This window comes from Pocillopora verrucosa, chromosome 2, assembly GCF_036669915.1.
Source record: "Pocillopora verrucosa isolate sample1 chromosome 2, ASM3666991v2, whole genome shotgun sequence".
NCBI lineage: Eukaryota > Metazoa > Cnidaria > Anthozoa > Scleractinia > Pocilloporidae > Pocillopora > Pocillopora verrucosa.
Window position 1 is genome coordinate 5,574,145 of NC_089313.1, and position 13,184 is coordinate 5,587,328.

Here is a 13,184-nt window from a genome sequence, read left to right on the forward strand (position 1 = left end):
TCTACGTCTGATAGAGGCCAACGGGACACCTTGTAGGTAGTGGGAAATTTGATGAGGTTGCGTAATATATAACATCAGCTGTGATGTGTTTCATTGATACGGACGCTCGTACGGTGTCAAGTCCAAACATTTTTCGGCTTGATGGGTTACTACTATTTTGTATAACTATGGGACTGCCCTTCGCGCACTGCGAGCTCCGCTATCACAGTCTCTCCCCAACATTTTACATCAAAGAGGAGTTCAAAGGCTCCAGGAACCCCCCCCCCCCCTTATCCCTACCACACCCTTACACCCCTTACGAACAACGAGCTTAGTGTCACACACTTCGTCGTCCTGACGACTGAGCAAGAGCACGTTGAATCGGAAGCTTATTCTTTAAGAGTTTGATACACATCATTTTCCTAACGGAGTTTTCTGTAGCATCGTTCCTCTTCATTTCCTCAAACCGATGTCGCCGCAATGGCCGGCAAGTGAACTTTTATGTAAGAGGCTAGGTTGAAGAGCAAAGCTTTACGTATCCTCATCAACGGTAAGCCATGTTTTTACTAATTGGCCGTCTAAAAGAGATTCTAAAGTAACATTTTGAGTTTTAGCCCTTCGTCAGAGCGAAAAAAATCACTTATAAATGTCAATCAAATTAAGAATAATTAACGTATAGTACAGTTCACAACACTCTAGCAAAACCACGAATTGATTTACAGTGATCATTTCACCATTAATTTGTGTCATTTTGTGGACGACAGCGCCTTCACCTTCAGAATACTACTTTTAAATCTACGTTTATCTCCCAGAGTCAATTTAACTGGAAGTTTTGGGCGCGTTTTTGTAAACAAAGAGGTCTATTATGACAAATACATGGCGTTTTTTTGTCGTTTTCCAACGGTCAACTTATTTTAAGCAGTAAACCCGTTATTCCCCGTGGGTAAATCCACGTTTATCTCCCAGAATCAATCTTAGTAGAATGTTTGGCGAGTTTTTGTTAACAAAGTGGTGTATTATGACAAAACATGGCGTTTTTTTGTCGTTTTCCAACAGTAAACCCGTTATTCCCCGTAGGTAACCACTAAATACCGGTTCGACTCAGTATCTTAAATTGCGAATTTACTGCGTCAAGATTTTACGGATGTAGACAAGCTGCATTTTGATGCCTGTTTCGTGAACAGATAACATGATAAGTTTATCATCATCAACATTTGGTTTAGTGAAGAGCCCTCGTCATGATGAAAATTATAGTCGCACGCATTTGTCAAAGGGATGAATTAGCGCTTAAAGTTACCGGTCTTCAAGGTGCTTGGTTTCTGTGTTTATAAATCGAATACACTTCACTCTCAAAGTGCATCCCAGGAAAAGGGAGTAGAATGACATTTACGGTATGACAGGGAAACCTTAGGAGAAGGGGAGGGTGAGTTATAATCGCTCCCCCGGAAAGCAGTGATAAGTCTAGAGGCTGATGTCACTTTTGAGGAACGTTTTTGTTTTAAATTATTTTTATGCGGGGGAGTCCAGAATCAGTGTAGGTCAAGTTTAGTGCGATTGCAATTAAGGTCTAGTTTACTATTCTGCTAGAAAACTTTGAGGAGGACTTTAGACTTTTAATGAATGATTTAACAAACTTATTTGCGGTCCATTCTTCATTGAAAAAAAAATTTCAGACAATATTTCCAAATTATTTCTATCCAAAAAAGTTTTCTGCTCACGCTACAACGGTCGTCAACGGCGGCAGACAGTTCGAATGGACCTTGATCATGTAATTACCAAGAGCTTAATTAAACCGCCAAAAAAATTGAAAGAGCATTGATGTTAGCTTTTTCACTAGCTCGGAGAATTTGTTAACTAAAAAACCAAGTTAATTTTTAGAATCGCATGACATTCCTTAACAAACACTCTGATTCTCTTTAGAGGTTTCAAGGAACCATTCAGTGGCACTTTGGAGAAAATTTCTGACTGCTGGGCATTTAGCCTTTACGTGACCGTGCCCGGCAGTCTGATCAGAAGCGTCGACAACCGAACAATATTACAAGCTCGAAGAATTTTTCAACTAAAAGAGCAAGATAATTTTTGGAATCGCTTAACAATTCTAAGCAATCATCTGATATTCCTACGAAGTTTGAAAAAAACCTTAATTTCGATGGAAATTCTGTGAAAAATTCTGACTGACGGGTATTTCGTTGTCTTGAGAGGTCGTTATTAAAACATGGAATGACCTAGATCCATCTAAAACCACCTACAACCACTTAACACCACCTAAAGCCACCTGAAACCACTAACAACCACGTTCAGAATACTATTTTTATCCTTTTGAGGCATTTTTGTGATAATTTTGTTGACAAATGTAAATACACACGGGAAATGTTGTATTGTTTTGCGGGTTCTCATTAGTAGCGAAAACTAATACCCCTGAAATTAAGTCACTGGCCCGATTTATACTAGAGACGGATCATCCGTCTAGACGGATCATCCGTCTAGACGGATCATCCGTCTAGACGGATCATCCGTCTAGACGGATCATCCGTCATACGGATAATCCGTCCAAGTATAAATCCGAAGACGAATTTTGACGAATAATCTGTCTAGATATAAATCGTTCGCGAGTTTCACGAAGGGTGTCTCGGTGTTGAGCCGAGTGGAAGCCTGGCGAGAGCTTAAATATGGCGGCTCTCGTAGCTTTGTTGATGAAATCGAGAAGAACAGCATTGGATATGGCGGTATATCAGAGAAGAATATCCTCTTTCAAGCGCATGTTTGAGCCAGAAAATAGCTTAATGAACTTCATGTTACCCTTTTCTCTCGCTAATCTTGCTCAAGATAGGAAGACAAGAAGTAGAGATGAGATAAGAAACAAGAAATGGTGGGAGGACGGCCTTCAAAACTGGTCGGAGTCGCAGTTTAAAAAAAGACTTCGAGTTAATCGAGACACATTTCATTTCATTCTTGGAGAATAGAAACCAGTCTCTCTCATATGGAAACTTCGTCAAAAACCGTCTTCGTTTTCCGTCTAGATAAAAATTTAGAGACGGATGATCCGTCTAAGACGAGCTATCCGTCTGTTAGCACGTCTTGAAGAAGTGCTGACAGACGGATCAGCCTGAGACGAATTTTGCTCCATAATTCGTCTTAGTACCGAATTTATATTTAGACGAGTTATCCGTCTGAGACGGATGATTCGTCTCTGACGGATAACTCGTCTCTAGTATAAATTCGGCCACTGTCTGCGACATTTGCCCATCCAATGGCTCGCATGAGCCATAGGAAAAATACAAAGAAGGAAAAACACAAAGAGGGAAAAACACAAAGAAAATTGTTTACACAGGAGCAACACCAAGAGTCCTTAGGCTTTTCGAGTAATACATAGACTATGTTTTCGAGGTCTGCTTTTTTCAACGTCGGACAGAGGTCAACGGAACACCTAGCAGGTAGTCGGAAATTTGATAAGGTTGCGTAAAATAACATCAGAGGTGATGTGTTACAGGGAAATCCGAACGGTCCTAACCATCTGAAATTGCTTCAAGTCGGGCTGCGGAGTAAGCGCACAACCGTGCAGACCATACAGATCGTGCAGACCGTGCAGACCATACAGATCGTGCAGACCGTGCAGACCGCGCTTTGTTGGCTCCAGAATTTTGACTGTTTCATTTCGCGAGACACTGATAAATTCATTCACGACCTATCACGCAAGCGTTTTACAGTATTATGCGGTTATTTTCAACTTGAGAGAAAAATTATTTTACGCCCCAGTGGACGTGAAATGAAAGTAAAAAAAATTTGATTTATTTTTATGAGTAATAGTTTGTCATGTATGCGACAAGTTCTTGCTTAGAGGAGACCCGAAGGAAATCGGGATGGTCAAAAATTGTAGAAACTCCATTCGGAGTGAAAAGTTGGTTCCACGCCGCTTCCTCAAATAATTACAAGATAATGTTCCCCCGTTATTCGGTTTCTATCTAAAGGGAGCCTGGAACTCAACAGGCTCACCCAAGCAAGGGGATCAATTTTGGCCGGCCACGCGCAAATATCCCGCGCAAAATTTTAAACAAAAACAAGGGCAGCTGACGTATTGAACCAATTGTTTTATAACATTTTCAACCCGAAGGAAAATTTTTTTCTCGAGGGATGTTTGCTGACGTCATGAGCGTGCACAATAGGAATATGAAGCACGCTCGCGCAATTGAATTTGATTAGAAAAATTTACTAGCTATGTTATAATTTGTTTTAGGCTATATAAAAGTCATGAGGTTCTACAAAACACGGTGACTTATTGGATTTTATGTAAGTTTACAACTCTTAGAGGGCAAGTTGGTTCCGAAATCCTGGAACAACATGCAAAGGCATTTGGTCATTGCGTTGAACATGCTAATAATGGCTATGTATTTTGTAGGTCTCAAGTGATGGCACCAAAAAGCGGTTACATGAAAATCTCCGGTGATGAAGATAAAAAAGTCAGTTTTGTATCTTTACTTTTTTTTCGTTGGATGAACGAAGTCCTTAAAAAAGGCAGTCAAAGACCTTTGGACCAAAATGACTTTTTACCCTTGTCAGACGAGAACTCTGGCCGTTTTGTCACCGACAAGCTTCGAAAGAGCTGGGAAAGCGAGAAACATCATTCCAAGATGAATGGGAAAAGGCCCAAACTTTGGAAAAGCGTGTTTGATGTGCTTTCTGCCAAAGATGTTATCATCATTTTGACGGGGAATATATTGTGTACAACTTCTCGCCTTCTCTTTCCACTGTTTCTCGGATATCTTGTTTCTAAGCTTATGTCAACTGAGGAAGAGAATAATTATCAACTCTACACCTGCGCGTTAGCTATGTGTCTCAATGGTTTGATCGGTGGTCTTGGTGTGCACCAGCAAGACTACAGATGTGAAATATTGGGGATCAAAATAGGAAGCGCCCTTAGGGGACTGGTGTACCACAAGGTAGGCACGATCCTAAAGAGCATTCTATGCATTTTTCGAAGGCTAAACCGATTTTTCAAATACCCTTAACACCCCAAAATAAGCCGAACAAACTTGAACACTAGTATCTATCCGCTATAGAATGATTTTTTCTAAAAATCTTATCGACTGCAATCGGCTTATGCCATGGAGACATAGAAGGAGAGGGTTCTTAAACATCATCGCTGGTTGCTGCTTCTGCGAGAGCAAGCAATTCTGCTCACCAACAAAAGAATCGAAGAAACAAACAGTTATTTACTCTGCAGTTAAGTAGGCTACAGAAACCATAACGTATACGACCACCCTTCTGAACGAGACTCAAAATGAGTTGTCGCTCTTTTTATACATTTAAAGATAATTTGGTAGAGGTTTGGTTACTCTCGTCTCGAAACGCATTCATGGATATCTTTATGCAGGAGATTAAACTCAGATGGTTTATGGAACCTACTTCTTCTTTAATGTTTAACCTGTACTTTCTTTCAGACGCTTCTACTCAGTAAGCAGACGTTACTGAGGTTCACTGCAGGGCGATTATTCGATCTGATATCCAATGATGTTAAAAGAATGGAAGAAGAGACAGTCAAGTTTTTTTTCTCAGCCGTTTTCGCAGTTCCTGCTTATGCAGGGGCAATATTCCTTATCTACAATTTGATTGGTTGGCAGGCTGTTACGGGTGTGTTCCTCATGTGTATTCTCATGCCATACTTTGCCGTCTTGTCCTATGCTAATGCTAAGCTGCGCTTGCGCACAGCTACAGTATCCGATGAGCGAATCTCCCTAATGAATCAAGTAGTTTCCGGTATCCGCGCGGTCAAAATGCATGCGTGGGAGGACGAATATAGACGAAAGATAAAACATGTGAGAGGGTAAGGTTATTATCATCTTTATCAAGAAGTAGGCTCCAACAACTAGCTTAATTCATTCCCGTAATTGTTGACCCAGATTATTCAAACCCCGGAAATAGATAGCCACTTCATTAGCTAGACAGTTTAAACATGCCCCCCGCCCCCCCTCCAAAAAAAAAGTCTTCGGACCGCTGTATGAGCCAATAAGAATGCCTTTTTCCACAAAAAATAAGTGTCTCTTGTAACCCATATCATAACCGCAGGACTGTTCGGTCAGTTAAAAAATATCAGTATATACTGAGTAGATAGTGTTAAAAACGCACTCTGATAATGATCAGCTACTCAAACTCCGAATAGCCTTCGCGGGATTTGCGCCCAAAAATATTGTAATCGTTTTTACCTCAGTGTCGGTGAAAGGGGGCGGATATCACTTCTACTTCAGATAATAGTCGATCATTATTATAAAACATCTCATCGAGTCTAACTTGTCTTCAAGTTAGTATTACTTTTTATACGCTGTTATAAGGGTGCACTTGCCGCTCGCTCACCTCATTAATATTTCAAATTAGAGAGAACTCTGACAACGAGCTGGTTCGACAGAATGCCCACATAACTTATGATAACCTTCTATCTTCAGAAATGAAATCAGGGTCATTTCGAAGAGGACGACCATTCAGTCAAGTATCGATGCCTTGTTATACAGTGCAACGCCACTGGCCACTCTGGTGTCAGTAATTACTATGGTACTTACTGGTCAGACCCTCACGCCTGCCAATATTTTTATGCTGCTGTCGTTTATGGGAGTTATAAAATTGAGTGGCATGTTGAATATGACAGATGGTTTAATGGTAACGTATGATGCCTACGTTTCGCTCGGAAGAATCGAAGAATTCCTTCTTTTGGAAAATCTGTTAGAAGCCTCGGGGAGTGATGAAAGCAACGAGCCCCAACAAAAAGCGAAAAGTACCTCAAGTAACCAAAGTCGTAGTAACTTTAAAAAAGAAAAGGAAAATACGGAGAAAGTTTCCCTCCCTCGTGAAGCAACAGAAATAGGGCCCACTATACTATGTGTGTCAAATTTAAGCTACGCAAAAACGCATCGTGAAGATAAATTTATTCTCGAGGGTGTCAACTTCTTTGCACCTTCAAATAGTTTAACAGTCATCACTGGCCCGGTTGGAAGTGGTAAGTCTACTCTGCTCTCAGCGATCGCTGGTGAAATTTCGAACGCCAGTGGGACGATTGATTATCAAGGTTCTGTCATTTACTTGCCTCAGACTGCTTGGGTGTTCTCGGGAACGATAAAAGAAAACATTCTTTTTGGCCAGCCCTTCGAGGAGTCCAAGTTCGAAAGAATAATCGACGTCTGTGCTCTGAAAGAAGACTTTGAGCGGCTACCTGATGGTGATCAAACAGTTGTTGGAGAACGCGGCGAGGTTCTGAGTGGAGGGCAACAGGCGAGAGTAAGTTTAGCTCGTGCAGTTTATGCTGACGGAGATCTTTATCTATTGGATGATCCACTGAGTGCTGTCGATCTTAAAGTTGGACAACACATCTTTAACAAATGCATCAAAGATCTCCTAGGGGATAAAATCGTTCTGTTTGCCTCTCATCAGCAACAGCACATGGAAAATGCTGATCAAGTGATTGTGTTGTACAAAGGGCGTGTCATCGACAAGGGACGCTTTACTGAGCTGCACGAAAAAGGTGTTATCAATTCAACCGTTGACCCGCTCTATAAAGCAGCTCTGAAAGACAAAACGGATCCATCTGAGCCGTTCTGCTGGGAGGATAAGAAGGAACAAGATGATAATGAAAAGTGCCAGATAATACATCCCCTGCCCAACGAAGCAAAGAGTTTGGAGATAGCAAAGGAGGATCGGGCAATCGGTGTCGTGACATCCAAGCTTTATTGGGACTATTTCAGAAGTGGAGCACATCCTTTGATGATAACTGGAATGGTTGGTTTAAGTCTCATTACTCAAGGTAAACTTATTGTTAGAGTGAGTTACCTTGTGTCAGGCCCTAATTTCTTTTATTCTATTTCGTGTAAATCATTTCACAATAACTGTGCTTTTTACCAACAATACGCGTTATTTTTAGATTAGATGGTAGAGTTAAGAGACACTGCACAAATTTCTGACCATGTTCTTAATAACTCACTCGTACAAGCGCGAGGCAAGCGCGAAGAATGGCGAGTCACGCGCGAAAGGGAGAGGTGGTGTTTTTCTCCTCGCGTTTGCTTTGCACTCGTCTCCACTCGCCTGAAAAAAGTTTACAAGAAAAAAAAATCGCTCTGCAAACTAACTTTATGAGACCAAATGCAGTTTTCTAACAACATTTATATGTAACATGGTTGACTGCTTCATTTTTTCTGTGGCGTTGTGATGTTTACAAAAACATTCCCAGGATTTAGTAGTAACTAATCCAGGCGAGTTGTCTCTGGGCCCAATAAATCTTACAATGTTCAACTGAATGATCATATAGAAATACATTTCAACCACTACATATCAATGATGTTTCTTTCAGCCATCATAGCTGCTCCAGACTTGTGGCTCTCGTTTCTTGCAAGGCTAAACCCTGAGGATCAGAAGAACAAGACATATCTATCTGTCTTCGCCTGTTTGGTTGGCGCGTGTTTCACATTTACCATCGTTTGGGCTTATGGATTCTTGAATGTTTGTCTAAAGTGCGCCGAGCGCCTTCACGATAAAATGCTTGTGGCCATTTTACAAGCACCTGTCCTGTTCTTTGATTCAAATCCAGTGGGAAGAATCCTAAATCGCTTCTCCAATGATATTGGCTGCGTAGATGAGATGTTGCCCAAAACATTCCTGACGACAATGCAGATGCTCTTGGTGATATTTGCCCAAATTCTGGTAATAGTTTCCACAAATGTTTGGCTGATGTTTCTTGTTGTTCCAATTTCCGTGCTAGTCGTTTTTCTATCCAATTATTACTTAAAGACTGCCAGAGAACTAAAGAGGTTGGAGTCGATATCCCGAAGCCCAGTGTTTGCTCATTTTTCGGAGACCCTGATAGGACTGGACACGATTCGTACGAGAGGAAGACAGACAGATTTTGTGGATGCACTTTACAGGTATGTGTGAGACATTGATTCAGTGTGTGGTGTCAGAGCCGATAAATGCACAGGGCACAAATGAGTTATAATTGCTCATTTTCTATGAGGTATTTATTTTTTATCTACCGCCTATACACGAAATTGTATCACGTGTCTCTTGTGATCCTATCTGGTATGTGCTGAGACACTGGTCAGCAAGTGGACCTTTCCGTATACGAGGCACGGTCGTGGAGCGAAGCTATCCGAAAGAAGCACGAAGGGCATTACTAGTGGTAAGACTACAGTAATTGCTCTGTGTGGTTTTCGACCTTCTAATAGGATTTCAACAGACACATAATATGGACGGTCAATCATTAGGATCGCGCAACGCAGAAATTTCACGATTAATCAAAACTTTAACAAATTTATCGAATGTGATTGGTTATCACTGGTCCGACAGTGTAAGTGTCATGCTCGTAATTAATCAGTGTAATAGGACAGTTGACAAGACATGCCTGCGTGTAAGCGTATGCGCGCGCTGTTGTCGCGAATTTCGCTGAGTATTTTTTATGAAAACGTATAATCGTTGTCTAGTTTCTTTCTCTAACTTTGTCATAGTTTTGATTAATTTTAAAGACAACGTCATGTCGTTCAATTCTGTCCTTAATAGTACTCGTGGTTAAAAAATCAGACTCCCGCTTAGCAGTCGTCCAATTTTGTTAATACACTCGTGTGATTACTGACCAAATTGGACTCCATTATGAGTTTAACAGAAAATATACTAATATACTTAATATGCAAGATGTAGTTGTGATAGTGAACAATCAAGAATTGGCTTTTTTGGAGAATTTACCATTTTTAATGGAAAAGTTTTCATATCGTTAACAAATTCGGCTCTAGCGGCTTTTACTTTATCTGGGCGATGGAAAATAGCTAAGAATGAGATTTGGTTCCGGAAATGATCTTTCGGACAGTTAGCTAGAAGCTTACAGATGTTTCTTGGAGAGTAACATCTTTTTATGGGAGTAGGGTGTCGGGCGGAATTTGTTGAAGGGCTCCGTTACATTGTCAGGCCGAAGGGGACTCTGGTCTCACTTCGGTGTTCAGACCCAATGTAATCTCTTTGAGGTCTTTTTGGAGTGATTTTCTTAAAAAAATACAATTTAATGATAACAAGCCAATGAAAACAAAAGAAAAGATCACAAGTAGTGAAAGAGGACTTAACTTTTTAACAAGGAAGCGGTAAGGAGCGCAGTAAAACGCGTTCGACCAATAAGCGGTTGGTTTTGCGCAAGTTTGCTGAAAAAATCACTTATTAAAGTTATACAAAGTTGATACCATTCGGTTTTCTTGTCATCAATCAATTGAAAAATCCCTTCATTATTAAACTTGTTATGATAAAAACTCGTCCCCTCAGATATCAAGATGTTCATAATCAGGCGTACATTATGGTGATGGCCAGCGGTAGGTGGCTCGGTGCACGTTTGGATTGTCACGCTTCCTTGTTAGTCGGTGCAGTTGCTGTGGCTGCAATCTTGGTATCTCAAGATGCCGGTAAGCTTAAGATTCTTAGTAACGATTTTGAGTCTTTGTATGTAAAGTAAGAATCTATATAATCGTGTATTAACACAGCATGAACAGCTGAATAATAAAATTAGTATGAATATACGTGCTCTGTCATTAAAGGGTGGTTTTTAAACACGACAGAAACGTGAGAGTCACTCGGATGGCTAAAGTGCTAAGAAAACTATCCAGGCTAGGTAACCTAGCTCTGTAAAGTTTTCGTTATATGTATATGGACTTAAGTTCGAATTTTTCTTTTCAGCTTACGCTGGTCTCGCTCTTGTTTACGTCATCCAAACTCTGACCATGACTCAATACGCTGTTAGAAAAACCTCTGAAGTGGAAAACTACATGACGTCAGTTGAGCGAGTTATTACCTACACTAAACTTGACCGGGAGCCTGGATACAAGGAAGAACGAACACGCCCAAAAGACTGGCCTCGGAGAGGAAGTATTGTTTTGAGAAATGTGTCATTGACGCACTATCCAGGGGGGCCTCAAGTGCTGAAGAACGTCAATCTTAGCATCAAAGGAGGAGCAAAGATCGGAGTGGCCGGCCGAACGGGAGCTGGGAAGTCATCTTTTGTAGCAGCTCTCGTGCGCATGCCTGATGGTGATGGAGAGATAATCATCGACGATGTTCCAATTAAAGAGATAGACCTCCAAGAAGCCCGACGAGGTATCTCGGTTCTTGGCCAAAGTCCTGTTCTTTTTAGCGGATCTTTGAGGAAAAATCTCGACGTTTTAGACAAGTTTCAAGACGCTGAAATATGGCAGGCTTTAGAGGATGTGCAACTGAAAGATTTTGTCGGGAGGCTTGACGCCAAGCTGGATCACGAACTGCTGGAACATGGCGCTAATTTGAGTGTCGGAGAGCGGCAGTTAATTTGCTTGGCTCGTGTGCTGCTACAACGAAGTAAAATCGTCGTCTTGGACGAGCCAACTGCACATGTTGACCCAGACACAGAGCAGACGATTTGGAATGTAGTGCGGGACAAACTGAAGGAATCCACTGTCATCACTATAGCCCACCGTTTGAACACGATAAAAGACTGTGAGAAGATTTTGGTCTTGAAAGATGGAAAATTTAAAGGATTTGACAAATTTGATTGAATAATGAACAATAAGTGATAAGCGTTCTAAGGTTGAAATACTTCGACTGTCACGCATGTCCTGCAGAACATTAGAAGTTATACAAATTATAATCTTCTCCAGAGCTCTAATTTTACACATTGGAAAATAATTACATTTGATGTTTTGCTCGGTTTTGACTCCAATGCATCTTTAAAATTTCTCTCGCTGTCATGTTTCGGGGTGTCACGCAACGTCCATTTTCCCGTGGGTCTGAAGTCATATTATGGTAAGAACAGAAAAACCGGCACACTAGGCGCAGGCGAGTGCGTCACTGATGTTCCTACTGCTTTATTACGTCCTCTGTGATCTATTAATGAACAGACCCACCATAGCGTAGATTACATTTGTTTTATGTGATAAACAAAGCAAAATTTTTCTCATGTGGACGTCAATTATCCGTCTGTCCCCCAGATGATCATATGTAAAAAACCAATGTAGATGCCTTAGGACCAACTTACGTGCGCCGCTTACCACCCAACGCAATGCACTCAAGAAACAAGATAGCAGTTTATTCAGAAATAGGAAACCGTTTAGCAGCGTAGCTATGTCCAGATTTAGGGCCATATATCAGAGTTACAGGTTGTCATGTCAACATTTACCTTGGGTGTAAATTTAGATCTCCTCGGGTGAGCATATAAACATGATTCACGTTGGGTATAAATTTAGATCTTCTCGGACAAGCGGATAGAATGAGAGGAGATGCAGGTCTACGAGATAACCTATTATTTACATCTGAAAGCCGCGAGCAAATAACATGACAGGACGGAAAACGCGTGCACTGTAAGTACCTCCCGTTGTCCCATACAAAGCCTTAGAAAAGTTTTCTAAGGCTTTGTATGGGACAACGGGAGGTACTTACAGTGCACGCATTTTCCGTCCTGTCATGTAAATTTTTAGTTCAAATGTGCATTGCATTAACCATAAAGCGTGACGTGGCACTATCTGCTTTCGTGTATCGAAGTGCTCAGGAAATGCAGAAACAAATTTGACGGTTTAGTGTACGAAATGCTTTTTATAACAGCCTTAAAGCCAAATCTCAACATGCAATCAGACTCCATTCGGGCAAAAGTATTTTCATAATCTTCGCACCCTTTGATGTTAATCTTTCACGTTAATTATTCGCGCCAAAATCGCTTTAAATGCTGTAATTTGCATGATCTTAAATATTTGTGAGGGTTAGGATAACCCTAAGCAATTTAGACCTTGATGAAGGGGTCATGAACACTCCGAAACGTCGGAATTTATGTTTCGTTTTTCGTCTAAATACGCACTTGATTAAGACTAAGAAAAATCTCTCAACAAAAATTAAATTAACGTTTATCTCCCAGAATCATTGTTAATAGTATTTTGGGCGTGAATATATCTTAGGTAATGTAAAAGACACGCAATGTTAAAAAGCACGTGATCAGTGACTGAATCAACTCTTTCTCGCAGTTGCTGGTTTGGTTACATACAGCTAAACTTAGTGATCAAATGATAAACTGCTCGTAATCGTGTGCGTAGCTCACTTATAAAGATTATCTTCACTATCGAGCCGATAATAAGGACAGTGAGTAAACTGAAATGGCGGGAAAGAAATTCAACTGAAGAACTTCTTAATTGTTAAACAAATTCTCCCTGCCAGCACATCAGGAAATGTATAGAGAA

The 13,184-nt window shown here is 40.8% G+C and overlaps 1 protein-coding gene across 1 annotated transcript; it reads left to right on the forward strand.

Annotated features, from left to right (window-relative positions):
* Window positions 1-4,385: 4,385 nt before the first annotated feature.
* On the forward strand, window positions 4,386-11,516 carry LOC131778830 (ATP-binding cassette sub-family C member 4-like). The gene is made up of 6 exons (XM_066162664.1): window positions 4,386-4,916; window positions 5,418-5,800; window positions 6,417-7,765; window positions 8,309-8,879; window positions 10,258-10,394; window positions 10,666-11,516. The coding sequence occupies exons 1-6, from the start codon at window positions 4,386-4,388 to the stop codon at window positions 11,514-11,516; spliced, it is 3,822 nt and encodes a 1,273-aa protein (XP_066018761.1).
* Window positions 11,517-13,184: the final 1,668 nt, after the last annotated feature.

Excerpts from the sequence above, each read along its gene's own strand:
- LOC131778830 (XM_066162664.1), top strand. The coding sequence starts at position 4,386 with ATGGCACCAAAAAGCGGTTACATGAAAATCTCCGGTGATGAAGATAAA. Across the intron at positions 4,917-5,417 it reads GGGGACTGGTGTACCACAAG|ACGCTTCTACTCAGTAAGCA; the intron begins GTAGGCACGATC and ends ACTTTCTTTCAG. Across the intron at positions 7,766-8,308 it reads TTTAAGTCTCATTACTCAAG|CCATCATAGCTGCTCCAGAC; the intron begins GTAAACTTATTG and ends TGTTTCTTTCAG.